The sequence below is a fragment of the Calypte anna genome, chromosome 2, assembly GCF_003957555.1.
Source record: "Calypte anna isolate BGI_N300 chromosome 2, bCalAnn1_v1.p, whole genome shotgun sequence".
Classification (NCBI taxonomy): domain Eukaryota; kingdom Metazoa; phylum Chordata; class Aves; order Apodiformes; family Trochilidae; genus Calypte; species Calypte anna.
In genome coordinates this window covers 128,822,949-128,848,984 of record NC_044245.1, presented here as the reverse complement: position 1 = coordinate 128,848,984, position 26,036 = coordinate 128,822,949, and the positions used below count along the sequence as shown (strand labels likewise).

Genomic DNA, 26,036 nt, shown 5'->3' with positions numbered 1-26,036 from the left:
AGGCATATTTAATTTAAAAAAACCCCAACCCTACTGTAAAAACAGTCATTTAATCATGTTTCATAATGTATCTCCTATACAGCAAGCAACTACAACACCATGGCTATAGGAAATTCAGAAGAACATTTAATAAAATTTTTAGTAAGTAGGTAAAAATTGCAGTCACATGACCTCAATTTAAATTAGCAGGAAAGGAATTACTAGAGTGATAATTTTTTAATAAAACATATCTTTAGTTCTTATATATTAGCTAGGTCATTTGGACTCAAGAAAGGCAACTTTGCACAAAGACTGACGTGAACTGCATAGAAGTCTGTCTTACGGTTTTCTAGGCACATTAGTCACAGGTACAATTCAGATGAAAGTTACAATTTTAATTTTAAATAAGTTTTAAAGAAAAAAAAAATCAGTCTAATCAACTCCTTATGAGTTACATTAAATGCAATTCAAGTAGTGTCTTGAAATACTTATGTACATTGTTTTAAAAACCTTTCTGCAGTTCTCTGTGCTATGTAACCGAACTTCAGTTGTGCAAATCTGTGTCTACATCTATACAAAAATTAACTTATGAAACTCTATTTCTCTTTAACACTGGCAAAGAAAGAAGAGGGGAACTCTGAATAGCACCTATCACCACACAATCCTCCCTTCCTCATGTGCATATAGATCATCGTCTAGGAATGTAGGAAAGCCATGTAAGAGGTGTGATGGCTGGGGTTAGATTTTGCCAGCAATCATCCCTCTCTCATCAGGCTGCTCTAATAGTGATGGCATCAGGCATCCTGCCTTGGGTGCAGAAGAGGGAAATGTGCCCTGCTCATCTACTTTGCTCTGGCAGGTCCCCACAGCAAATATTTTTTTACACAGTAGAACCAGGACTCCCAGAAGTAACTGAAGGCACAGTCAGAGCAGGAGATTTCCTGGTCTCCTGTGGCATGCAAACATGACTGAACATGAGCTCAGTGCACAAGACAACACCAAAGCCCAGGACATGTTTACTCTCTACCTCAATCCACCATGGCACTGGTCTTTGGAGTGCAGCCTCTCCTGAAGTCTGTACTGTCTACTTCAACAAAGGCAGGAGCTGAGGTAGCAGTAGCTGGGATCACCTTACATGGCTCCAGTTCAGGCAGCTAAAGGTAAGGAGGGTAACTCTGTGATCTGGCAAATTCACCACACAGCCACTGGGCTCCTTGCAAACATGCACTCGTTAACATACAGACTGGGCAGTAACTGGTGGGCATATGTGCACCTCTGGGCTTGACAGGACACCCAGAGCTGGCTACTCATGGAGCAAGTGAGACCATAAAACAGCCAGGGAAGAGTAGAAAACACATTTCTGAACAAGGAGAGGTAGCCTGGGGGCAAATACTACAGAAAGAAACCTGGGATGTAAACAAAGGACCTGTTGACTATTTGATTCCTCCTGTGCTAGCAGACGTGAGAGTGAAAATAAACTAGATAGTAGTGTCAAGTAGCAGAACCCTCCAGCTTCTCTCCTCAACAGGAAAAAAATTGTCTCCAGACATTTTAATTAAAAAGAGACACAACAGTTTTTATGTTTGAAGTTTTTCAGAAGAAAGCAGAGAAATCCATCCATTAAAAATCAACTGCCTTTTTAACTCATGCTCTCTACTGCAGTGAGGAGGCATAAAATAGTATGCTTGGGAAGATGACACTGCCATACATCAGCCTTCTAAAGCCTTCTCTCTGGTACTGTCATTCCCTCAAACTCCCTTTAAGGACAGAAGTCCCTCGATTCTAGTGCTGGAGCACAAGGTGATTTTGTCAGGGTGCTCCTCAGGGTGGGAGCAGAGCAGAGGGCCTGTGGCCTCAGCTAGGAAATGCCTCTCAGCTAAACAATGCAGGAACACATCCAAAAGCACTGGACACATAATATCTGCTTCTTGCTCAAATACAATGTACACGAGTGTAAGTCCTGAATGAGACAAGCACAGTGGTATCAGGAGGCTTGAAATGGCATAAGAGAAGCACTAATACCTCCTTCACAGAAACTGGCAACCAACATCTGGAACAGGATCGAGCCCCACAGGCTGTCTACTCACCTGTATAGTCAACTAAAGGAAAACATAGCACCAAAAAAAAACCCAAAATAAAATTAAAAAAAAAAATTGGGGTAATTTTATGATGCTTTTTTATGAGTAGCTGTTTAACTAGCTATTTTACCTCACCTGGAAAGGCAGCTTCTTTTGTAAATCTCATGGAACACGGGGACAAGAGAACCTCTGTTTCAAATGACACCAGAGCATTAACCAGACCAACATGAAAATGCTGAGACAAATGGCATTGGCTATCTCCAGAGACACCAGGGGGTTTTCTTGCACACAAAGTAACAAATGTAGAATTGTAGAATTATAAATGCAACCTGAAAATGAGTTGGGTTGGAGGTTTGTAGACCGTAATTAGCAACACAGCTGTTGTTCTTCAAAACTACAAAACCCCCAACCTGCCCAAGAGCTGTCTCTCCTACAGCTTCCAAATGCCCTCACACCACATCACAGCTCATGCAACACCCTAAGGATTCCCTCGGCTTCAAGATGGGAATGCCTCAGCTTGTCCTTGCTAGAACACCCCCAGTGCCTTGCAATCAGCTCTAAATTACCCCAATTAACACTCACTACCATAGTAGCAATATTTGTTACCTATCATGCAGAGTTTGCAGACAAATTATAAAGAAAGAGGCTCTGGTGCTTACACCAAAGCTACACATGTGCTGATTGACCAGGCATCTGTCATCACAGGGAAAGGATAAAAGAAGAGTTTCTTCCTGCTTCTCCCTCAGTTAGGGCATAAATGCACTCACCCGTCTCCTCAATCACTCACTTGCTAAGAGCACATCAAAACTTCATATTCTAAATATTTCTATTTCACGCAAACTTGGTTAAAATTGATCAAAAGGTTAAAAACTGTGGAGGGGAAGGCAGCAGCTGCCAGACACAGCTGCAGGCAAACTGCACATTGCAGAAGTTTACTGCCTCAGACACCCCCGTCCCCAGTTATGAAGGGGAATTTCTTAAGCATCAGAAATCCTCAGCTAATCACAACAGCCCCAGCTCCACTGAAATTAGAGTTAACCAGTTCTGACCAGCTCACTAACTGCCTCAGTGCCTCTAAAGACATCTTTATTCCCAGACAAAGGAATAAAGAGCAATAACCAGATGAAACTTTCATCTTACTTCACATTAGCAACTTCTATGGAAAAACTTCCAGTTCTTCATTTTTTAAGCACATGAGCTTGCCAGAGATCTTGTCAATCAGCAGCATATATAAGCTTCAAAAGTTCCAGGGAAAAAAATATTGTTTTTCTTTCCTTTGTGCTTCAATAAACTTCAACATTAATCAGGAGGAAAGACTCCTATGTATAACATCCATCAATATGGCTAATAGTTCATGAATTTTTCTGAAATGACCTACTGGAAAAGCAAACAATTGGAAGAGAAGAGTTGATATGGACAAGATGGTATGGATTTCCTAAGCTGCACTAAGGAAAACACTTCTGTTCACTCAGGTCCAGAGCTATTTCTGACCACTGCTGGTACCAACATGTGCACAAGCCAGTGCTGTCTTTTCACTGAAAGATGCTGAAGGGGATGTTTCAAAAGTGAAACTGAAGCCACACAGAACAGGTGGAGTTCAGTTTTCTCCATGGGGTAGCTCTGGAAAAAACATGTGAAGCAAGATCCCTTTTGCTGGAATGTAGCCATCCAATAGTGATTGCTCTGCATTTACTGTCTGTGCTTCCACCCTGAAGAAGAAGAAGAGGGAACAACAACATCAGCAGGTGCCCCCTTCCTCTCACACCAGTGTGGAAGGTGGGCAGAGAGACTGCAGCTATTAGAAGCCAAGTATTCAGACAAACTTGAAACTTTCCACTCTTTAGCTCTACAGGCAGATTTTCCAGGTCCAACTGAATTTTTACAGCTCTAAACAGTATTAAAAAACTACAGTAGTTCACAATCTGGTCCTACATTTTCAGGTACTATTCTTTTAAAATGTATACAAGAAATTTTACACGAATTGAATCTTTTTATTCTACTCTCTGGTAATGTATTCTAAAATTACTTCAGCTAATTCTGGCCTTCCTGTGGCTCCTTTTATTTCAAAAAAGCATAAAACTCATGCAAAATCAAGAAGTGAAATGGGAAAAAAAATCTATCTGGAGTTTGAAGACTCAAAGACCATAAAACTACTTCAGACTATGCTACTGCTATGTGTCCTTATAGGGAACACACAACTATTGCAGTACCTGGAACTCTACAAAACCACCAGAAATTAAAAACAAAACAAAATGAACAATATTATGCAGAAACTGCCAGCTCAATTAAAAGAAATAAAAGCAAATACTGAAGATTAAGGAAATATAAAGGCTAGGATGGTAAGTATCCGATTTACTCAGAAATTAAAGCAAAACTGTTAAAAATTTTACTTTAAACAAGAAAACAAACTGTACTACTTAAAATAAAATATACCCATATTAAACTATGATTTTTCAATTAATTTAATGTATTTGATCCTAAGCCAAAAGCTTAGGGAGGAGGTTATGTTGAAAGTGTGGAATGGTATTTAAACCATAGTAATTCCTCAAGTACTAAATGAAAGTATCAAAACACTAATTAGGAGGCCTAAATTGTGTCCACCAGCCACATTCAAGGGTCACAGGGATATCATGATGAAGTGCAATTTGATAATCATGGAAGAAAATTGCTTAAACAGAGTAGTAATATCTTGTTTTCATGGAAGCAATGGACCATGGCAGAATATTTCTCACTACATGATAGCAGCTTCATAGTCTGTAATTCATATATCAGAATGTTCACTTCAGCTTTAAGATTGTATCACCAGAGCTGTAAGATAAGTTATGCTCTAGTAAATACAGACATGGTTTCTATGGCTATGAAATTCACCATGGCTTTAAGGTTCCCAGTACAGAGTAAAAAAATGCCTACATGTGGCCTACAGCTGAGTTGGCTTATCCTTAAGCCATAAGGTATTTGGTGGCTTGTTCTAAGACTAAATTTAGCAGGGTCTGAAAGGATATTAAACCAAATCTCAACAGTTCAAAATATAGTGCTTGCTCAAAACACAGTCTATGGGAATTGATTTGAAATGTTACTCCTTACTTCATTTCTCACACAATCTGCACATCTTTTACTACTCTCCTTTTTTGTCAGATTTTATGGGCATCCTAAGATATAAAATTTGCATTAATCAATATGCTGTGATATCAATATGCTGTCTTATGTAAATTAGACATTATTATTATTATTATTATTATTATTATTATTATTATTATTATTATTAAAATAAGACAGTTTACAAAAGGCCCTATCTCCCATGGTTATCTACAGGTTAGATGTGATGACACAAACATTCTTCCCCAGACTTTTGTTCATGCAGAACACTGGTACAACAAGAAGAGCTGAACACAACAGCTGGCCAGAACACAGGGCAACAGCAGAGACTCTGGCATTTCCCAGCTGAGAAAATAGTGTTTCACTACAGGTCGTACAGCAAACACACAGGCTACTATCAGAGGAAATCAAATATTTGAACAAGCAGAGAGTGATGCATTTCAGCCATGCATAAAGGGAAATCCAGGGAATAAGAATTATACAGTCCCACCATGAACATGCCCTTAGGAGGACAAAAAAAAATGTTTATTCTGAATGGAATAGAGTCAGAAAACACAGAAGCGTAATTATATTTTTCTTTCTTGACAGTGAAGGGGGCATAGACAATTTTCCAAGAATCATAAAAGGAAGATTTAAAAAAAAAAACACATACTAAAAAAAGGAGTAAGACTTCTGTAAAAGAATCCTCTTTAGTTTATTTTTAAAAGAAAAAAAATTAAACTAGATGCACTTTGTTTTCAAGTCACAGACTGATATTCCAATCATTCCAAGGCTGGGGAAAATGAGAGATAAGAGGTTTAAATAATGCAAAATAGAAAAAGAATTCACAGGGATGTCTGATGTATGATGACTGCAGTATGAGAGTGACTGATCACATAACAGATTTTCTACAAAGAGCATTCAGGGAACACTGAGATTGTTCAAGGGCACAAATCCTTATGATCAGAAGCAGGAAAGGCTAATTTTTTATTTAAACCCTGCCAGAACTAAAAGCATGAACAACACCTGATTTTAATTTTTAATGAATACATGGTGCACTCCTCTTGACCACAGGTTACACTTCTGGAAAATGGGAATGATGAGGAAAAATAGATTCCATCTGACAAAAGGAGAAAAGCATCCTTGGATAGCAGCTTGACAACCTAAGAAGTCTATTTTGAGAGTTTTTGAGTGAGGCTGTGGAACTAAAGAAAAAAAACCTAGCTCAAAAACTGCTCAAGCAGTAAACCCAGTATTTACAATTTGGAGACCAGAAATCAGACTGGAAACAGCAGGACACCAGACCAAATCTTTAGAGGTTGAGTGTCTGGAGAACACAGGTAAATGGCCATAGCTTCCTCCTGCACATACACTGGCCCTATCTCGTCTTACTTTATGGACCACCTCTTCCACCAAACACACCCTATGCAGACATGCAGAGACCATGCCCTGGTACAATGACAGACTGTCTGTAGACCACTTCTACTCACAAGTCAGATGAAGCCCATGAACAGTAGAAATTTGCTTTCCAGATCTCACACAGAGGAGCTGTGCAAACCAGGATACAGTAGGCTGAGCAAGTCCACACTGGTATTTTATCCATAGCATCACTAGAACAGACAATTGGACAGGGCCAATTGGACCAAGCTGAACTAGTTAAAGATGTCCCTGTTCACTTCAGGAGCAGTTGGACTAGGTACCACTAAAGGTTCCTGCTAACCCAAACCATTCTATGGTTCCATGAATATCAGAAGACCAGCTGTGACCTTGAGAAGCTTCATCTTCATTAATAGGGAAAGACTCATTAGGACAAAATGAAAAGAAGTTACTTTCTTCTAAGGTGAATAGATCTAAATCTTACACTGAGCTTTCAGTCTGTGATGATGGTGACCATCACCATAGGTTCAAAGCAGGTTCCAAGCACTTTCTGGATCATCGATCCATGTCTTGCTTTCCAGTGACCCCTATGATTAAAGGATTTTAACAGACAAACTTGAAAAATACTTATACTAAGCATGGATATTTGTGCTCAGAGAAATAGATAAAATAGAAAATCCAGTTTAGACAACATACAACATGTCCTAGAAAAGTAATGCATTAACAGTGTTTTAAAATTAAATATTTACCCAGATCCTTAATGAGTGATAATGCCTCCCATGATATAAATGCTCCACCACCATCATCCATAGCTCCCTGCCCAACGTCCCAGCTGTCCAGATGTCCACTGACCAATACAATCTGGAAAAGCAATTATGAAAAAACTTATCTACATGAAAACACTGATTCAGAAAAGTCAATTTAGCAGTTAAGCATTTCCATGATTTTGACATAAAATTGGTTTTTTAGTTTAGGAAAGGAGGAAGAAAACATTTCAAAGAAAACTAAAATATTGTTCTGTAGTCACTGAATATAATTCTAGGATGACCAAACGCATCCTACTGCTTCAAACCACTGCCTAAATCAAACTATGCTGTGAGAAATGTTTAAATGAAAGGGTTTCTTTTCACATTAAGTACAAAGCACATACTTTCCTGAGATACAGGACTACTACACTGCAGAATGGTGAAAATATATTTCATATTCCAGCTGCTTGGGCCCCTAGGCAGGAAATTTGATTAACCCTGGTTTTGGGTGCATAAAGAAGAAATATGAATTTAGACTGAAGTGTTCCCAGACAGAGGCTGTTGCTTTATTATATGTCTATGGTACTTGTCACTAAGGACTCCTAATTTATTACTGGATATCCTATGTGCTACAACAATGACAAGGTATTTTTATAGTTACATTAGTCATAAGGATATTTAAAATTAAAAAATACAAGGTAGCAAGTCCCAGATGGGTTTTCTACAAAGAAAGTTGGCTACAGTAGAGTACAGTAGTATTTTTATCTCCAGAAACACCCACTTTCAGCTCTAAACAATTCAAATGCCAACAAGCAGCATCAGATCAACACCAGAAGTGAGATTTTCTTATCTGGACCTGAAGCTGAAGGGCTGATGGATCTATGAATGCAAGAGAAAGGTCAAGGAATGATGAGAACTCTGAGCTGAGTAGGCAGTGTGGTAAAATGATGCAATAGGATAAAAATAAGAGCTGGGTGCTGCTGCAGTGCCCCAGGAGACTTTGAGGAACTGATACCAGGAAAGTGACCTTGGGTAGGGTGGAAGTGGAAGCACCCAACCTACAACAACTCAACACTGAGGAAAAACTGAAGGAGCCCCTGGAGCATCTGTCTCTGTTCTGCTGAGAATTGGCCATATATGAAAAGATGCTTCCAAGTGCCTGGTCCACTGATGTCAATGAGCTCTGAGAATTGTGGGCTCTAGAAGACAAAAAATACTTATTCCTCTTGTCACCTTCTTCTCCCTAACAGATAAGGATCTCCTGACAATATCATCTCATCTTTCATATATCACAGGACAACTACTCTAGCACTGATAATAGGAACATAATGAGTCTGTCCTATAATCAGCCCCAGAGGGTGAGTCTATGTGTGCAGACAAAATTGCATAGAGCTAACCTCGTGGGGTCCTATCACATAAAACTTTATTTTCCTATCACATAAGATAAATCTTAGTAAGTTTTCACAGCTTAAAAAAAAAACCCAAACAAACCACACAGTGGAGTGCAGCAAACACTGCAAATTCAGGTAGCACAGCTAAAAAGACTCTTTGCATTAAACAAGGGCCATGACAATTTACTAGTCATATTAACTGTGTTGCCATGTGTCCTATCAGAATGTGTCAGAACTCCTTAAATTTAGAAAATACATTATGAAATATTTATAAATGTATGTATTATAAAAAACAGAAGTGTCATGCTTTAGACAATGGAAAAGCTTGTGATGAAAATTTGAAGATCAGTTTATTCTTTCCATCTCAGAATCACAGAATGGCTCAAGTTGGCAGGGAAGTTAAAGATCTAGTTCTAACCCCCTTGCAAGGGCAGGGACACCTTCTGCTAGACCAGGTCACTCAAGGCCCCATCCAACCTGGCCTTGAACACTTCCAGAGAGGGGGCATCCACAGCTTCCCTGGGCAACCTGTCCCAGCATTTCATCACCCTCAAAGGAAAGAATTTTTTCCCAGTGTCTAGCCTCCCAGTGTCTCCCCTCTTCAGTTTTTAAACCATTGCCCTTTGTCCCTTCTATAGGCCTTCTCTACATCTTTTACCCATGTAAAGTGCCCTCCTCAGCTTTCTTGTAGGCCCCCTTCAGGCACTGGAAAGATGCTATAAGGTCACTTTGCAGCCTCCTTTTCTCTAGGCTTAACAACCCCAATTTCTTCAGCCTGTCTTCCTAGGGGATGTGTTCGATCCCTCTGATAGTTTTTGAGGCTCTCCTCTGGGACACGTTCCAGGAGCTCTAAGTTCTTGTTATGTTGGGGACTCCAGAACTGTACTCCAGGGGGGATCTCACAAGAGTAGAGACTTGACTGGCTCTCTCAAGCTTCTTGTGATGCAGGCCAGGACATGGGTGGCTTTCTGGTCTGCAAAATGATGTTATTAAGCTTCTGGTCCACCATCACCACCAAGTCCTTCTCCATAGGGCTGCCCATAGTTCTTTCTCTTCACAACCCCTATTTGTACATGGGATTGCTTCAACTCAGGTGTAGAGCCTTGCATTAGCCTTGTTGAACTTCATGCAATTTTCACAAGCCCACTTCTTCAGCCTGTCAAGGTCCTTCTGGATTTCCCATTTTCCAGTCAGTAAGAACTTCACCAGACTGCCATGACTTTTCAAATATGATGGACAGTGGCTTTACAACTTCATCCACCAGTTCTTTCAGGAGCCAAGGGTGAATCCCATCAGGTTCCATGGACTTGTTCACCTTCAGGTTATTTAGGTGGTGAACCCGCTCTTCATCTAGAGTGGAGGAGATCTTCCTTTTCCTAGTGCCTTTGGCTTCTGTAACATGGAGGGTGTGACCAGAGTCATTGCTGGTGAAGACACAGGCAAAGTAGTCACTGAGTACCTTGGCTTTCTCTACATTTTGGATGACCAATTCTCCCATTTCCTTCTGGAGTGAGCCCGATTTTCCCTAGTCTTCCAATTATCATTGACACACCTATAGAAAGTTTTCCTGTTGCCCTTAACCTCCCTTGCCAGATCAAATCCTGTCATTTTGCTTTCCTAACCTGAGCTCTTGCTTCCCTGACTTCTTCTCTGTACTTCCCCCAGGGTATCCATCCTTGCTTCCATCCTTTATAATCTTTGTTTTACCCCTAAATGTGTCCAGGAGTTCCTCGCTCATCCACACTGGCCTCCTGGCATTGCTGCCTGCCTTCCTCCTCACTGAGACATATTGCTCCTGGGCATGCAGGATCCTTGAATAGACATCAGCTATCCTGGGCTCCCTTCCTATCTAGGACTTTGTACCAGTCTACCCTACCAAGCAGATCTTTGAATAGACCAAAGTCTGACCTTTTAAAATCAATTCCTGTCAGCTTACTTTGCACTTTTCTCACTGCCCTAAGGATCTTGAATTCTACAGTGTCATGGTCACTGCAGCCTGGTCTCCCATTGAGTTTTACATTGCTCAGGAGCCTGAATATAGTAGTGAGAACAAGTTCCAGCAAAGCTCCTTTTCTGGTTGGTTCCTCTACAATTTGGAGGAGGATGCTTCAACTTTTCTGCTTGACCAGTCTTAACTAAATATGTGCTTGCTTTCCAGCACAGATTGATTTTCTTGGTAGGAGACAGCCATGCTGTAGCCTTTATTCCAAAACTTCCTCTCCCCCAGAAGCACTTTGATTTGAATGGCAGGTCCCTCTAGAAAAGCCTCACATTTATTCATTTGCCAGGGATGCTGCCCTGCAGTAGAAATATTTAACGTGTGGCAGGCCCCTGGTCCAGTAGCAACATCACTTGAACACAGATAATCTAAGACCAGCCATGCCAGCTTTGGAGGTAGAAACCCTTCTAAAATGAGAGCAGAAAAAAAGTACTCCCTGTGGTACCCCTTGCTCTTTTTGTTTTACTCTGAGGGAGAACTATGCACACACACACACATATTTGTTTGCTCGTTGTGAGGGTGATGCATGAACAAACTCTGCTTTGAGAGCTTGGGAGGTTTGCACAGCCCCACTGCAATCCCCATCTGTGGGGACAGAGCTCAAACATCACCACAAGGCTGTGCAGCTGACTGCTGCAAACTCATTACTGTCCACTCAATAAGGAATTTTAAACAATAATAATTTTTAAACAAGAACAGAAAAGGCTCTGAGTGAAAGCACACCTGCCTGTGGTATAAAGGAGACCTATTCCACAACTTCAAAATCTCCATGTGGTTTGTTTGCTCTTAGAGCAAAATTGGTGTAAGAATAAGAAGATGACTATTCATTCTCCCAGGAAACAGCTCCAAGCTGGTGTTATTTAGAACAAGTCTGTAAACTTGCTGAGAGAGAACCAAGTTCACACCAGAAGCTACACCTTGTCTTTAGCACTGAGAAGATGCACCTCACTAATGCTGTTCCCTGGCAGCAACCTCAACATGAGCATATGAGAGGGAATTACTTCTCATTTCTTTGTAACAACATGTATTGTACCAGCAGGAAATTCTGAATCAGAAGAATGTGATGTAATCCCATTTGGGGTTACAGACTTCAATCACAAAGCATTCTTACCAACTGCAGAACATTACACCAAAACAGATCAAGGTTCAAGTGGATTGAGAAAGTCAGATAATTTTATGGATGAACTTTCACTTAGATTTACTTAAACTGATGCCAAGAACAATTAAATAAATACAACCAATGTACTTCTATGTGAAGAAGTTTCTGGACAGCTGGTTTTTAAAACTGTCATGTTTTAGTAGAGCTGCTGAAATAAAAGTTTTAGTGATCCTGCTGATAACCAGCCACAGACATTCTTAAAATGGGACACAGTCACCTCCAAATTTACACATAGACTGATCACTTACATTTGCACAAAACGTCCTGGTAGAAACATTGGCACATGCCAACAGAACATAAGCACTGGAAAGCAATGCAAGTAAGTATATGTAACTAGAAGTATTTCTTTTAAATATACATAGAAACCACAAGCACCTATAGAGGATAGTAAAAACATAGCAATACACATTTGCCACATCGACTAGAAATGAATTTAGGATAAAGCAGCTTGCATGAAACATCACAATTTAAGATTTGGCTTTCCTGCAGTGACCCAGCTAAGAAATGCTACTCTAGACACGGTCCCAAGGCAATGGAACGGAAGTGAAACTGCAGGAAGCATTTTAAATAGAAGATGAGTTATTCCATTTCCTTCTGCACCAGCATTATGGCCTCTACTGGATGCCCTTAAGTCATGCCCATCATATCAATCAAGTATGTTGAAATATTTATAAATTTATATTTTATTTTATATAGCTATAAAATTTTATGCTTTATATTTTTAAAACAAGAAAATTAGGAAGAGGATCATTTGCATAGGTCATGGAGTTATCCTTCTCTAAGCAGGATGTTTTTGCCACTAGAAAATAATTTTCCATTCCATAGGTAGTCACACATGCCTAGTACACCATACACATAATAACCTCATGGAATGTAAATGAACTACCTTCTGCTTGGTTAGAGAGAATTTTAAGGACAGTCTACTTCACTTTTAGCCTCCACAATCTCACTTGATCCTGTAGGGGTACAAGGCAAAGTCTTCTTTCTATGAAACACTAGAGATCATGAATAATAAATATTAAGAAAGAACTATAAGTTGCATTTTCAATCACAGAATTTAAACTAAAATAACATTTATAGCAAATTGTGAAAAACAGCATGCAGTAATTTATGTTAGCTGAGGTAGATGGTAATGGAAAAGTAATGAAATCACCATTCATCTTTACACTTCATGGATGAAGAAGACTTCACAAATGGAGGTTAGGGTCCACAAAGTAGGACATTTATTGATGGACTCTGACTATGAAATTGTATTACAAAAACTTAGTAATCACTTCCATTAGCCAAACCTCTGAAAAGCATATTTCCTGACATGCTTCCCTCCAGCATACAGGGAACATAAGGAAAACCTTAACTTGCATGGAGAGGAGAGAAAACTTGAACAGGATCACATACACAGAGAATGGGATGATCAAGAACTAAAAAGGGTATTAGGGCCAGATCAAGCATCTTTACTCACATTAGATGCACTCAAACTTCAAGTGTCTGTATGCCAAAACTTCAAGCTAGAACACTGATTGTAAATTGAGTTCTCAAATCAGTTGAGCCAAACACTGCCACAAGCTGGATGTCTGCACAGGCAGCACAGGTCTGTGGTGTTCCAGCCAGTTCCCAACTACCTGGCAACTCATGAAAAGCACTGCTATTTAAATTTTTGTGGTTCTTTTTTCCTCCAGTTTGCTTCTAAATAGGTCCATCTAAAGTTCTGGGCACAACAATAACGTCTTACATTATTTCACTAGATACTTTTTCTTCAGAAAGCCCCTTGCAGGGCATGGGATATTGTACAATAGTTAACTTACATTTATGAACATACAGTTGATTTCAAACTTACAGAAAAACAGCAGTCAGACAAGAATTAGGATTCCCTATTCAGTCAAACCAGAAAAGTGCCTATAAATTGGCACAGACAATTTACAGGCTGTGCCATTGTTCTTTTTACTCACATAAACATTCTCTAACTTCACAATTTTCTGTTTTCCCCAGTCCCAACCAACTAAAGCATGACTGAAAAACTGAGTTCTCAGAAGAATCAGCTCTCCAGAGGAATCCAGCACCAAATGCAGGCCTATGCTCCTAAGCACAGCGAGTACCTTTTTGATTAATCTCCCCATTTAGGTATCATGACAACTAAGAATTGCCAGATGGTTTCAGTTTATAAGGATCTAAAGAAGCAGCACATCATGTAACTAAGTACTGGGCAAATAAAACAGCTGGCAGGACTAAATTTAAACCCATCATGCTTAATTTGCCTTCAAAACTATGATTAAATGATGTCTTCAAGTACACAGATTTGCAAATTAAGACTAGTAAATCTGGCATGGCAGTTTTGGGATGTATTAGCATCCTCCACAGTACTGCTTGGAAATACATTCTGGAAAATGGCAACACCAAGCAATATCCACAAAGCACAGTTGACACTAGTGTTCACAGCAACCTTCTTTTAAAGTAATTCTTAGTCTGCGGGCTGTATTCTCTTTCTCATTTTCAGGAAACAGTGCTATCATCTTAATGGAATAAAACATTGGTATGTAGTTTGGTTTTTTTGCCCTGACCCACTCTCTTTATAATCCACCTCAAACATTTCTTGTTTCAAATCACATGGCAAAATAAATAACAATTTAAGAGCTATCAAATCTTCCTTCTTGATAACTCATGTCCAGGCAGAACTACATTACTGTAAACAATCCAACATTCCTAAAGTTTTAAAATATTTACAGTAGTTATTTATTTGTGTCATGCAGTAAGATTCTGTAAATCAGCCTCTTGGCATCCCCATCAAAGGCCTACTGAAATCTAAACAACCAGAACTTGTAACCTTATGTGCTGTAGCAGCACACAAACTGCAGCAAATGCATCACACATCATCTTCCTTTCTGGAACTCAACCCAGTTCTTCCAACAGCAAGACAGACTCAAAGAAAACTTCTCAAGGACTGCATAACAAAGATAACCTTTTCAACAGTTCTTGCAGGGACCCTACATTTAATATCTATACCATTAGTTCAATCTCAGCATCTCAACTTTTGGGCTATATAAGACTAACAATGTTGAGTGCCCACCAGCAGCACAGTACTACTATATGGCATGGGATCAGAATTAGACTTAGATGCAAGTTTAGATACGTAAATATATAATATATATAATATATATATTTCAATATAGACTCTCCTGTAGTTTAAAATACTCATTCCTACCAGAAAAAAAACCACTTTGTCCAGTTACACTTAAATGTGGCTCTACTCCATTGTGTGTAATTCCATGAACTTTAACAGTTTAATTCAAGCATGGATCTATATTAGAGATACTCAGTTGTAAAAAAAACCTAATGACATACTTGGTAAAAATTCCACCCTGACCACTTCCCAAGTATTTGTTTTGGGATACAAATACGTGAAAAAAAAGATATGTGAGTTTCTGCACTTGCCTTTAAGAAAACACTAACTGCCTCCAATTAAACTGCAATTGAATTAAATCATGTCCTAAATGTAGATCAGGAACATTACTACACTTAGTGGATTTTATTTTGTATATATAAGAATATTTCTTCAAATTAGCTTTTAGCATTAGTGTCCAAATATGACTTCACTGTACAGCTCCTTTTATTAGATTTCATGCACATTAGGAATGGTTCTCAAATAATCAGTCTAGCTGTCTCAACTAATTTACAGTCCTAAAGACACAGTAAAGTTCAGAAAGAAAAAATTATTGAAACAAAAACTGTCTTTTCTACTTAATATGCAGTGTAGTAAGTCTCAACTTCCAGGCTTCTGATTAAATGATAGATCTGCACATGAAATAGAAGTGACCCAATTAGTCACACAAGAATCCATCCCTATTACTGCTAAAAAGCTGATTAACCTTCAAAGAGCCTCTGTGTCACAATATACAGTACACTCTTCAAAGCACAATCTCTCCTTTGTAAAACTGACTGAAAATAAAGTATTCTCAGAAAATATTGTAACCAAATCTCCCTGTATAAAGTGAATCTCAAAACCTCTGAGTGGTTACATAGCATGGGCTAACCTCATTTATGACATACAGGACAGTGAAGGAGAGAATTAGTTTGAAAAAAAATTATTACTGATAAAGTCATCACAGTAAACGTAATGAGACATAGAAGCTATATGAGCATACAAAAGATAACCAAGTACTGCAGTTACTACCATTTTCTTATTAAGTGTTGGAATTTAAGATTTAGCATTTCCATATTTAAGTTTTCTAGAATCCTTTGTTTCCTATTTCCTGAACTGCAACTTTTCAGAATACTACTCTTCATAATACTGTATTTAAAAAATAAGGATTTTAATGTATGTATTTCAGCACGCCACTAGAGTTTTTGAGAGGAAAAATCATAACAATAACCACCTGCAAACAAAACCAGTTATCACTGAAATATCACTTACCTTTGCATAAAGATGAGGTTGTAACTGCTATGATGATTACTAGAGATTACATTACTAGAGATCTAGCAACATTCTCAATATTTTACTTTCAAAATTTCCTTTACCAGATATCAAAATTAATTGCAACTAAAATAATGCCTAGTTCTATTTTATCAGTAAAATGGGACTAAACAACCATTTATTACGTAGGGATACAGTGAAGATTAGTATTTATTCCTGTATTTATGACAGCTTTCACAGAAAATACTAAGAAGTGAAGACTCAAAGCCCTTGTCTTACATTGAAATTAATGGAGATGCATCTTCTTACACTAATGAAAACTCAGACCACAATTTCTAGTACCTGTCCACAGCCACTCAGAAACTGAGGGTTCATATTTGCAGAGACACAATGAAGTACTTGCAAGTAACACTGACAGATTTTCCTACTCGGTTTCTATTAGTGTTTCTCAAAAACCCAGAGTTTTGATACAAAGTGAGAGCTCACCCTTCACCCTTTATCTGTCCCTTATTTCTTTGTTTATATACTATTGTATCTCCTGCTATCAAGTGCCCAGGGAAAGGCTGCACCTTGGTATAACCTTTGGCATTCTCACAGGCAAAAAATTCTGCATGTCCATCAGGGTGTGGGAAACTTTTTGCACTTGTGAAAATGTTCACAGTGGATTTTTTTTCCTCTGCATTCAGCTACAGAGTGGAAAGACAAATGTCAGAAACACCACCTAGGTCCAGGTTATACAGATAGGTTTGTGTGATGTGGATTTCTGCCTTCTTGGACTTAACATCAAATGTATCTCCCAAGGCAACTCAAAAGTGCTAACTGCTCCTTTTTATCTGAAATTTGAATGCCTAATCTTCATCTGAAAGACTGTGTGTCTCATTGCCAATGCCACCTCCTTCTAGTTTTTCCACTTATGGCTGCAACTTAACATTTACTTAACTATCCCTGCACCCCCAAATTTCACACATGACAGAGGAATGCAGGCTCACAGAAATTCTGACAACTATATAGCACTGGCTAACCAGCTGGCAGGCATAACTGGCTGCTGTTAGACATCAGGCTTCCATCAACTCTAAAAAATGCATTTTAAAGACCCTACATCCACCCAGTCTCCACAAACCTGACACTGAATGCAATAATGATGTTGTGATTTTTTTTTAATGAAACCTTGTGTCACACTGAAATTATTACTGCAGTTCTGTTTGTACTTCATTTTATATCTGTTTGTGTTGAAATGAATTTAATTTCCCTTTCGGGCACTGTTCTCAGAGGATTCTATTCTAATTTTATTAGGTTTTGTGCCTTTAACTTTCAAAATGAAACACAATGGTTATCACAGTAGTACACAGAAAATTATTATATGTCCCAGATTAATAAGCTTGAAAGGTGTGTTTAGTTAAGATTATATCAGGGCTGTGCATGCTTAAATATTTTAATAGTTGAATGTTAAATGAAACTTGTTCTAGCTTTTAAATGAAGATCTGAGAAGGTTACACACAGAGAATTAGAGGCTTGAAAACAAGATTCTCCTAATGCATTCACTCCTGTCCTTGTTATCAGAAATAGCTGCAGAAAAAATCCAGTTCATATGTTTAGCATTTGAGTGCATTTAGCAATTTTTATTTCCATGTTAGTGCAGTTAAAAACACAATAATTTCAGAATAACTGATAGGAATCTGTAGTTCTCTCTCAAATCTGCTCCTCCCATTGATGTCTTATAAAATTTACTACTAACTTTCCAAGCCATTCTCATATGCCTCATTCCTCTTGAAAGAAGAGAAGATGCTTGAAGGTTTGCCAGCATTTATCTCCACCATGTTCTGTTCTTCTCAAGAGACTTTTCATCCACATATGGCAGGGATAGATCAAAGGAAATGTGAGCCACGAGGTGGTAACACTGGAGGACATTTGAATTATAGTTTTGAAAAATGCTGATTGCAAAATAAGCTCAGAGCAAGCAGCAAACAAACATTTATTATGTTTGCCTTCCTGAACAACAGAGCCAAAAGCTTTTTTTCTGGATTTTGCATGTAACATATGAAATTAAATGGAAAATAAGTCATTGTAGAACTAAGCAAAAAAGGCAAAACTACTCTGCTAGTAGATTGCTAATCCTGCCATATTGGAGCCCCTCAGCTTGGCAGGATATCTTTCTTGAACAACAGGTGTCAGAGTCATCCTCTTGGAAAAAAGCCCTCTAAAGAACAAGTCCTCTGCAATGAATAAGTCCCTGAAACGTGTGAGCTCTATACTCTTTTTTCTAAAACCACCTACATTCACATAACCCAGGGTGTAGTGGTAGATATCACTCTGGTAACTAACTTCTACTCTCCCCAGCTGCAGGACAGTTGATCCTAACACTGCAGCTGAAATCACACCATTTCAATTGCATCCAAACCACAAATCAGGCAAAAAGACATAGAGCTGAAATATTTCCAGGACTTTGCCTGCAACCTTTGCAAGGTAACAAGCAAACTTACTGTTACCTTCTAATCTACAATTAACTCAGAGTTATTCTACGTTCTCCGGTAAACATGTCTTCCAAAAATAAAAGAAACTAGCTAATGTTTCAGTTCTTTAAAAAGACATGAAGGAGTAAGTTATTAGACAATAAAGATATCAAATGAGGTAAAGAGAAAGCTGCAGATAAAAGGTTTCTGAAATTCTATAGAAAGTGTTGACTCCAGTTCAAGTATGTCACCAGAACTGCCCATGTCTTGTTGCTAGTATCATCAAATCAGCGTAGGTTCCATGGGAAGATACATAACAAACTGCTGCTTGGGAACAGGTACTACCTGGTGGGATTATAACATACCTTTTGCTCTAAGCATGCCACCAGCCAAAGCACAACTGAGTACCAGAAGTTCAGAAAACACACATAGACACATCCAAAAAGTGTGTTAGATTGCCTCAACAGTGACGTCTGCCTACTGAGCTGATTCTTGTACTAAGTCACAATCTCTCCAAATTACCCCGAGCAAACACTAAGTAAACAAAAACAGGACTGAAAGCCAGGTTGTAAAAGCACTGTAGAAAAGCTTTTAAGAAGTTATGAGAGAACTGAGTTTCCTCTGGGTCTTCCCAGACAAAGGACAAAGCAAAAGAAAAGTTCAAGGTACATCGTGGAGGACTGCACTGGCACAGGACGGGTGCTAAACAGACATTTTTTAATAATAAAAGTTGTATTAAAGTTGCCAAAGATTTTCCATCACAGGGTTGTCTTGGCATCCCCACACACTCCCTTTGCCATTGCTGCTGTAACAGCATCTGACGACCTTGCTTCACTTGCTCTACCTCTCATCAGCAGCCACAGCCCTATATCCACAGTGGTTTTCATAAGAAAAGCTTAAGTATCAATTAGGTTCTAAGTAAAATCTCCCTCTCCATCCTACCCTCTCCCATTTTTCTAACTTTAGGGTTGACTCTGAAGCACACCAAACAGCATTTCCTCCAGAGGTTTGAGAGGTCAGCCACCTATGGTGGGCCACTGTGGCTACCAGGCAAATCAAAAGAGTGAGCATTTCTCTCCTCAAGACATTTCTCTCCTCTCCCACTGCCCAACTCAGGCTGGATTAGATTAACTTTATCTGGAAGACATGGAAATGATACTCATTGCAACGATGGAAGGGAGAGGGCAAGCTCCACCATTCACCAACCAGAGACAGTGAAAATGACAAATGTAGGGATGTTATCACATTCCTCAAAAGATACTTCACCATCTTATTTCAGTCTTTTCTCTTGCCTCTCCAATATTCAACCCCAATTTCCTCTCCATTAATTCAGCCCCAACAGCCTATTTATTGACAGCTTGACCACCATGGAGGAAACAGAGAAGAAAACCAGAAAACACATCATAAAGCACCATTCATCTTCAGGACTTCACAACAGGCCATTCATATTTAGATATAATGTGTCTATGCATTCTAACCAGAACATGTAACATTTCAAGTACCCTTAAATATCCCCAAAGTTATTAAATTTTTGGTTTTCAAAATCTAATCTCAGATCATCAAAGACTTAAATCAAGAACAGTTTATATATAAAATGAGATACATATGTTTTTCAATATGAGGAAGTGTGTGCACATACAAAATACAATAGAGTGTTACAAGATTAAAGTTCATTTAGCATGACATTTGTAGCAAATCTCTCTCCTGAAGTTATGTTGCAGAACTCAGAACTAGACAAGAAACAGAGAAGTACATTTTCTTATGCTTGATGGGAAATACCAATGTGTGATTATTTAGGCCAATAATAACAACGTGTTAAAGTAAAACAAAGAATCTGCCCTCCATGCTTCTGCATATTTTTTTTTTTGTAAAGTGTTTGCCTTGCCCCTAAATCTTGGACCTTATACACAATTTTTCATAAAACCACAGTTTACTAGACATTAAATCATATTTCTTGACTCCAGACAACTATTATATATGTCTTTAAAGGCATTTTCTTCGTGCTATTCAGCCATAGCAAGAAAATGGCTTTTCCAAGACTCTTGACAGGTGAAAAATTTCTAAGCATATTAATATCATATTAGGAATATTTAACTGTGACCATATGACCAGTGGTTGAAATGCCAGTGAACACGTACCTGGGTTTTGTTTAGATACAGGAGAAAAGAGACCTTTTGAGCACAAGTGTTTCTAATCCAGTCAACACATGATGTCAAAGACATTCAAATAATAACATGTGAGCTAAAAATATGTTACTCTCAATTCACCCTTCCACATGATCTGTGGAGTCTGGACTGTTTTCTGTGTTTGTTAGGGTTTTTTAAAAACTTTTTTTTAACATTGAACCTACAACCAAGGACTATTTTATTTTATGGAGTTGCCCAGCATCCATCACAGGATCTGAATAACTTCCATAGTGTTAAGTGATGTGGTCAGCATCCCTGTATACTCCCCCCCTCTGTCTATCACAGTGGGAAATCACTTGTTGATGAAAAAGCACCATTTGCTTATGCTACACTGATTTTAGGCAATGAAAAAACTCTGCTTTATATCTGCAGGGGACAATGAGTGCATTTGGTGCAGTATGGAGTTTGATTCCCAAGAAAGCTGTCCCCTGCATATACAAGCAATATCTTAATTTCTTAAAACGAAGTTGCCTACCACAACTTCAGGTTTTGCCAAAAAAACATGAGTCCACAAAGAATGACTCTAAGCAATATTCTGTGGGAAGCAGGAACATAGGCTGATGGTTTTAAAAATTTAGTTTTCAGTGTCAAGGTCTTTGGCAGGGCACCCTTTATAAATGAAAGTACTGGTTAGGTTTATTAGTTAGAAGATGTCAACCTCAGGCACAGAGAAGTCATTGTGTATGCATAGTGATTTGGCCTGAAGTTTCTCCTCTTTGAGGAGTATCTGAGCAATTGAGCACTAGCTGCATATCCAAATTGTGTAATAGATGGCACAACAAATAACATATTACACACCAACACAAGAAAATGTAAAATTAGACAGATTTTTAAAAATAAATTAAAAAAAAGCCCAAAGGAAGCAGGGGAAAGTGCTAACAGATTACAAAATTCAAAAATGGAGTAAAAGAGGCACAATAACCTGAAATATTTTTCTCTGGACTATCATGGAGGAGGGTTGGAGCCCCTTAATTCTTATGAAAAGGGATGCATAAGATAACTAGTGAACAATGTATCCTGGATATCAGTACAAGTAATAATATTCATGTCAACAGAGTGAGAAAGCAGAGAAGGATTTAGCTTTTTTCTCATGGTTTTTATAGAAGTGAAGCATAAGGAAACTCTGACCCTGTGTAGAAGTCTTTGAAGCTGAATATAAGCCCTCCCTACAGCAGCCAAGAAACAACTTGTTGGATCTTGTCTAAACACAGCTAACACAGTTTAAATATAGTTTTGATTAGTCTGGCTGCATCCATCTGAGCCAAACAATGTTTACAGCATTTTTTATTTCTTTTAGTTTATATAAAATGCTCCACGCATTAACTTTCTATGTAAATGGCCATCAATTAGGATCAATGTCCAGTAAATGACCTCACATTTCCAGCATCCTTATGATGTAACACTTCTGTTACAGCAGATAGTGAATTCATCTTTCTTTTCTATGAGACACTTAAGATGTAAAGACAGCTAGATGCCAGTTTATCCCCAAGCTGGTCAAACTGCCTTTATAGAATTTTGGTGTAGCTTTCACGTAACTCAGTAAAATGCATCCAGCTTGGACAAATCATCATTGACATTGCCCTAAAATGCAGAACACCCCACCTTTAGAGCTGGGTTTTACTACACCACCAACCATCTGAAGGAGTCCTAGTAACCAATCACCAAAATGTGTCTTGGGAGAAGATGGATTCATTCAAAAGGTGGAAGACATCATCTCCAGAAAGCTGCTGAAATGAGTCCAGGAGAGTTTAAATTTCTATCAAAACAGGAGAGATCAAAGGACTGAATGAACAAGAGGAAGACATACTAACTGCAGATGGTGAATACCAAAGCAGCATCAAAGATGTACAAGGCTGCAAGTGCAAGGCCAGCAGAAGTTCAGCCAGTTTCAGGAGTGTCTTATAGAGACAACTGCAATGGAATCTTCTCTCAACAGCTGTGAAGTTTCTGTCACTGCTACCTTTGACTCATTCACTATCTACTACATGGATGGGTAATTATCAAATGAAAATCATCTCTTATTTTTCAGGCTGCACACACAAATATTTTAGAAACTCATTTCTTTCTCCTTTGTGCTTTTCTCCCAAACATCCCAGGTCACAGAAACAATCCCACATTAAATAAATGAAAAACTCTCATAGTAATTCTGACATGCTTCTGTCATGTTCATAGACTAGAGTTAAACCAAAACCACTGGGGGGGTGAAAATCAAAACCACTGGTAAAGAAAAAAAGAAAATTCAGTTCTAAGCACAAGCAGTAACCCCCCACAGCAAGGCTGACCATTTGCATACAACAGCCCACAGCCCCGTAGCCCTTCCTCCTCTTTGGACTGGGCATATTTCAAGTCAGAAGACAGATGAGCCAAGGTTATTTATTCATACATTGGAATGTGTTTTCTTTTCTAAATAGAAGTTTGTTTAATGAGATAATGGAACTAACAAAAACAGACTAAAAAACTAGTGCCAGTAGAGATGCAATGTGACAGCAAACTTTTCTCCTTGTCAGTATTTTGCAGCATTTGAAACATTCAAAATATGAACAGAGGAAACTCAGGGAGCACAGCGATCAGCCATTCTATAGACAGCTAAACATCTCTCTCAGAAAGGTTTTCATGATACTCCATCTAAATATTCCCTGCTTAATTTATCTCAAACAATTACTCATACTATATGCAGACACATTTTATCCTTCTTCCTCACCAACCTCACTTCAGAAATGCATCATTATTCTACAATCATTTCCCCATGCCACTACCCATCCTGTGCTTCTATTTTGTTTTTCCACTGAATTTCTTTACAGTAAGCAATACTATGCCTTTGCAGGACTAAAAATTGAAAGCTAAAGACGGATTTCCAGACCATGCCCCATCTAAGATTGTGAAATTGCAACAAATCCTATTCCAGAAAACAGAAAAAAGTGATCAAGAGGAATCACCAGTTCTTAAAATAAAGTAGTAATACAGATAACTTAAATCTAGATGCAACCATCAAGAACAAAATATCTGAAGCAGAGAGTTTGTGGAAGCATGAGAAACCCAGCTGGCGGATATCTCTAGGACCTACATGAATCTGCAAGAAATGCTGGCAATGAGTTGAACAGTTAAAAAGACTCTAAAATGTATTATCTGTTGTTTCTCATTTATCTTTCTGTCTCAGGATTTAAAAGACTCGGGTCCCCTCTCTCTCACTGTCCTCTGAAATCATTCTTGTTTTAATTGTCTGTGAACATATCGTGATTCACACCTCTCTCCAGCCTTTTTCATTACCTCTCTTTTGTAACCTCCTTTTCTCTGACATTACTAATTCCTCATTTAAGATGACAGTGTAAAAGGATTTCTCTTTCTATTGCCCAACCATGTCACTCCCCATGCCTCAAAATCCTCTTAGTGAGTTTAATCCCTCAGCTTCCCCCACTTCTATCAAGCATCTTTCTGTACTTGCTCTGAACTTCTGGAACTTTTAGTTCAAAAATCCATACTCCCAAACATTTTACAAAGCAGTGTTTTAATTGCTCCCTATGTGTCATCTGATTAGCTCTTCTCTCATCCCCAGTTCCCACTGTAAAATCTTTGGGAGACTCACTTCCCTGTTATTCTTTTTAAGTGTTCTGAAAACCTGAGATACTATGGACACAGCTACAGACATTGGAATACAGCAAAATTAGGAGGGCAATTTAGATGAGAAGATCATTCAGTTTTCTTTTTCTTATGATTGGACTGTAAGTTCAGCAGGTACCAGATATTTCCACAGAGGGTAACTGTGTGTGGATAAGTGTATCTGGTTGGCAAGATTTGGATACCTGACCCCAGAGTTTCCAGTGCCTGCAAAATTCCACCCTTCACTGCGAAGTGATTTTGATCCCTAAGTTTTATTTTAAAGTAGCATCGGGTACAAAGCTTTTATTATTAACTACTGTCACAATCACTATAAAGATTTATTGTAACAAATAGGCAAATAATGTGGATCTAAACATCATCTACCAGCCCGATTCAAAACATTTTCTGTTCTGACAAAAATATGCATAAACTAAAAAATATTTATAACCAACTGGATTTCTGAAAGAGACAATTTTGAATGAATGAACATGGTAATTTCACCTAGATACAGTTACATATTATGTCTATTCAGAGGTGGCCCCCATCACACCTTTAAAGTCACAGATTTCTCCCATCTTCTCCTTAATAATATCAAATTGCCAAATGTCTTCTCAAGAACATTTTACCCCATATAATAAATCTGCGTTAAGTGTTTAAACTTATTTTGAACTCTTCAGGATTCATGGTATCATTACTTTCTAGCTATAAACATTACACTCTAACTGAATACTGTCAAAATTCTAATCATTAATATTGATTAGATATCTCTACTTATAAGTGAATTACATGTGAAACTGATGTAGTATTGATGATAAAATGATAAAGACACCTAACCTGTTCTATCTCCTAGAATCTCCTTACCGAAGGGTACAGAGTGGCAGTTCCTCATAAACGTCACTTGCCATATATCGACTATTTAACTAATGCAATTGAACCTTTGTAATCATAGAATTAATGACTTCTGTAGCTCAGCTATGAGAATTCATACTTTAATAATGTTGAAAACAACTGTTTCTTTCTAGTCTCTTCCCTTAAGTCTCCAAAGTAGTTTTACAAGCACAACTTGCTGGAAATAGTTTTGGGATAAGAAGTCATTTCCTCAGTGGGTTATTCATAAGGATATTTGCTAACAATTCAGCAGTTTAAAATTATATTCTATCACAGTTTCTGAGAAACAAAGGAACGTTTTTTTCCTCCTAAAATCATTCTGCTTTAGCCACTTTGTATCATCCCATCTGCATTTCTGTCACTTTGTTTTTGATTCTTTATAAACAATTTATAGAAGCAGAGCAGTTCCCATGATCAGATTTTTAGATGTAAGTACAATCTTTTGCCCACTCCTTAAGCCCTATGTTACACAAGTCACAATCCTCTCACCCAATTTTTAAAGCCTGACTGTTGTCCATTATAGGACATAATAGAAAGAAGTCTGTATGGTTCAGATGATAAAGTTCCTGCACAAAGGACACAGTGAACGCTACACCAAATTCTTCTGTTTGTTTTTCTGTATGGAAAAATATCACACTTAATTAAGGGGCTTTTTAAAATTTTCATACTGAGCATAATATTGGCAAAAACAAATCAGACACCAGTC

The 26,036-nt window shown here is 38.3% G+C and overlaps 1 protein-coding gene across 2 annotated transcripts in view; it reads right to left on the bottom strand.

The window, feature by feature from the left end:
• The window catches only part of CPQ (carboxypeptidase Q), a 163,063-nt gene that overhangs the window by 52,195 nt on the left and 84,832 nt on the right, over nt 1-26,036 (bottom strand). For both annotated transcript variants that reach the window (XM_030446386.1, XM_030446385.1), the window contains one exon: nt 7,259-7,370. In XM_030446386.1, coding sequence (XP_030302246.1) covers nt 7,259-7,370 — 112 coding nt within the window. The remainder of the gene's footprint in view (nt 1-7,258; nt 7,371-26,036) is intronic.